Here is a 3227-nt window from a genome sequence, read left to right on the forward strand (position 1 = left end):
TATCTAGGTTGCATTGGAAAACAAACAATGCAATAGTTTCAAAAGATAAATGTGTGAATGGCCTTGCCAATAAGAGGAGGATCTTCAATAATGAGTAGCAAACATTGCATTTATAAGTAGTTGTAGGCGTTCAGGAAATTCTCAAAAGAATTGCAATTGATGCCTAGTTTCAGCTCTATACATTAATTTTTTTGTTCATCCTTATTGACAAGAAAAGGGTAAACTATAAGAATTCAAAAAAACTAAGAATAGATTGAAGAATGGAGATGTGCATGTAGTATTCATATCATTTCCATCATGTTGTGCTCTCTAATGAAATAACTTTTGGAGTGCATTCTCATTAAATTTAAGGATTGTTCTGTGGTATAGTCCCATCTCACCCAAAAACCAAATAGATGCTGCTACAATGAGAAAGGTAGAGTTGTGCAAATTTCAGGATTAAGCTGTGATCAATTTTTCATCTTTAAAAAGGAAAATTTGAACCAACTTAGTCAAGGTAGGGGTAGGTAGGGGCTTGAGTGAGAAAAGGAACCAACTTGCATAGTTATGTAAGGTTCTCATTTGTAGTCATATAACTAAGCATATCGTAACACTGCAAATCAGAACCTTATATGACTGCAAGTTAAAGATACAAAACACCACACGGTGAAGGAGAGAAAAGTGTATACATATATAATGGTTATATAAAAGCATTTCTAAAACCAATTGGTAACCCATTCAATAGTCATAGCAAGTAAAATTAGTGGAAAAGACAACCATCCAAAATCCATATAAATGCAAAAAATTCCTCAATTGCACATTCATTATTTAGTACATACCAACAAAAACATGAAGGTGATGTGCCATTATTGGCATAAAAGTCAAATACAATAAACATATGGAGCAAATGTCTTTTAAAACATGCACAACTCTTAATCATAGAGCATCTTGTTCTGCGACCACTTCAAATCATCATAAACTCACAATAAAATAGGACAAAAGCATCTGAAATAATATCAAGGTGAATCATCTTTGCCATGATTAAACCACACAACACAAGTAATATTGTTAGCACTTCCCTTGTTGAAGGCGATTTCAGTCAATTTCCTTGCAGCAGCTTCTGGGTTTTCAATTGATTTCACGAGTGAAACAACTTCCTACCATGACGACAAGGAAAGTTGAATAATTAAGATAATTGTTTTAGAAGTAAAAACAAATTAAATCATCACTTAATAAATACAGGTCAGAAGAAACCAACATCATTTGATACGACATCCCATAGCCCATCAGTGGTAATCACCAAACAGTCCACATCATCTTTAATAATTTCTTCTTGGCAATTCCAAATATGCAAATCAGTACCATGTACAGTCCATGGTATGCACTGTGTGCAATAATATATAGTAGTTTTAATTATCAAATAAAACAAATGCTACTCAAAATCCAAATTTCATTTTTGGATCCAGCTGCAAAAGCTTAATCGATAAAATTCGTGCACCCTTGAGTTTAATGATTGAATAAAAAAAGCATTTTACCCGTATCTCAGGTTCTGCAACAACAAAGCGTTTAAGCAATCGATTACCAAATGCACGAGATACAGCTAGCACTCCTCCCACCCTCCATGTGCGTGGAAGGAAACTAAACTGTAGATATTAAGTTCCCCTGAGCATGGAAGGATCTCTATATACTTATAATGAAGAAACTATTTTCATAAGTAGAAGTTCTCTCCAAAATGAAAATATTCATTTCAGTACTATCAATGCAAATCACACATTTTAAGTAGCGTATAAAGTTAAACCCTTTCACAAGTTATATTGGAAAGGGAAGACTTATTACTATTACCAGCCTACATAACATTGCCTCCAACTTGCTCAATACGCTGGCGTTCATCACTCCTGTTTGGTTTATAGTCTTCAGACAGAGCAACAACTGTGATTTAATTTTCCAAGGGGGATTGTTAGCTACACAAAATTACCATCTGAACCAAGAAAATGAACCAAAAATAACCTCCTCTGCTATTCTCCTACTTGTACCTACTAATGCAAATTTAAGAAATAGATCTTTGTAACTAGAAAGAATTCAATCATAGCCAAACTTTGATTTATTTGAAAATCAAAAGAGAAAAGCTAAATTACAAGGTGCAAAAAACAACCAGAATAATTGAACTAAAAAAGATACCTTAAATACATCTATCTAAAAGACATCAAGATATCAATAACAAATATAATTTCTTTTTTGATAATTGATGAGGTTTCTATTGGGGTGATCATCCTTGAAAATACGATAGTAAAACTGATTACAAGCAAAAAGAAAGAAGCTGAAACAACCAGAAAATTACAGGCCAAAACAAACAGCTACATAAGCACACGAAGGAGCATAAGGCTCCAAACACAAACCAAACAACAAAACATCACACCAAATAGAGATCAACCAATCCATGACACGAACAACAGAGAACAAAAGGAGACCCAAAAACCCCACCTTACGACTGAGTAACATACGAACCACCAACAACATCTTGAGCACCATCCAGAAACCCCTTTCCAGGCACGATTGCCACATATATTCTCCATAGAGATACATATTGGGCAACAAATATATTACAGTGAGGACAAACAATGTAAACTAAAAAATTCCCTTGTACATCAACGTACATCAATATATGAGGACTGTATGCAATGACAATACAAGCCCAGAAAAGAAGTTTTCTTTTACATTGTAGAGGAATAAAAAGTGCTTATATTCAAGGAAGAGATGCAGCTTAATAGACCATATTAGTCATTTGGAGCAGTCCATAGAAGAGTAGCAATCAAAAACACATCACCGAGTCAAAAGCAAGGAGTCATTGCATACATTCTAAGAAACCTTTTGATCTTCCATTTCAAGCTCTACCACAGTGACACACCATGACTTATTTTCATCATTCCATATCGGTGCCAACCTCACATTATTAGGATCTAGGGAAATGCATCCATACTCTCCTAGAAAATACCAACGAGAATTTTAGAAGCCATAAAAGAAGTCATGAAACACAACTAAACCAATGCCAATCACATACCTATTATAATATAATTATTGTCTACCATCACTTATTAATTAAATAATTAAATGCATAGTTATGTGTATACAGATCGCACCAGGGAAGTCCACCAAAAGTCCTATACTGTTAAATCCCACAAAGGAACCTTCTACCCACCTGCAAGCACATTGGATAAGTTTGCATTCCTTAGAACTTAGAGCGATGCAAA

General features: G+C 34.4%; 1 protein-coding gene across 1 annotated transcript; it reads right to left on the bottom strand.

Annotated features, from left to right (window-relative positions):
* Window positions 1–995: 995 nt before the first annotated feature.
* LOC131075817 (probable protein phosphatase 2C member 13, mitochondrial) lies at window positions 996–1869 on the bottom strand. The gene is made up of 4 exons (XM_058012716.2): window positions 1822–1869; window positions 1515–1622; window positions 1238–1363; window positions 996–1136 (listed from the first exon to the last, which is right to left on the bottom strand). Exons 1-4 carry the CDS (start codon window positions 1867–1869, stop codon window positions 996–998), a joined length of 423 nt encoding a protein of 140 aa, XP_057868699.2.
* Between the last annotated feature and the right edge of the window lie 1358 nt (window positions 1870–3227).

The sequence above is a fragment of the Cryptomeria japonica genome, chromosome 3 (assembly GCF_030272615.1).
Source record: "Cryptomeria japonica chromosome 3, Sugi_1.0, whole genome shotgun sequence".
Lineage (NCBI taxonomy): Eukaryota > Viridiplantae > Streptophyta > Pinopsida > Cupressales > Cupressaceae > Cryptomeria > Cryptomeria japonica.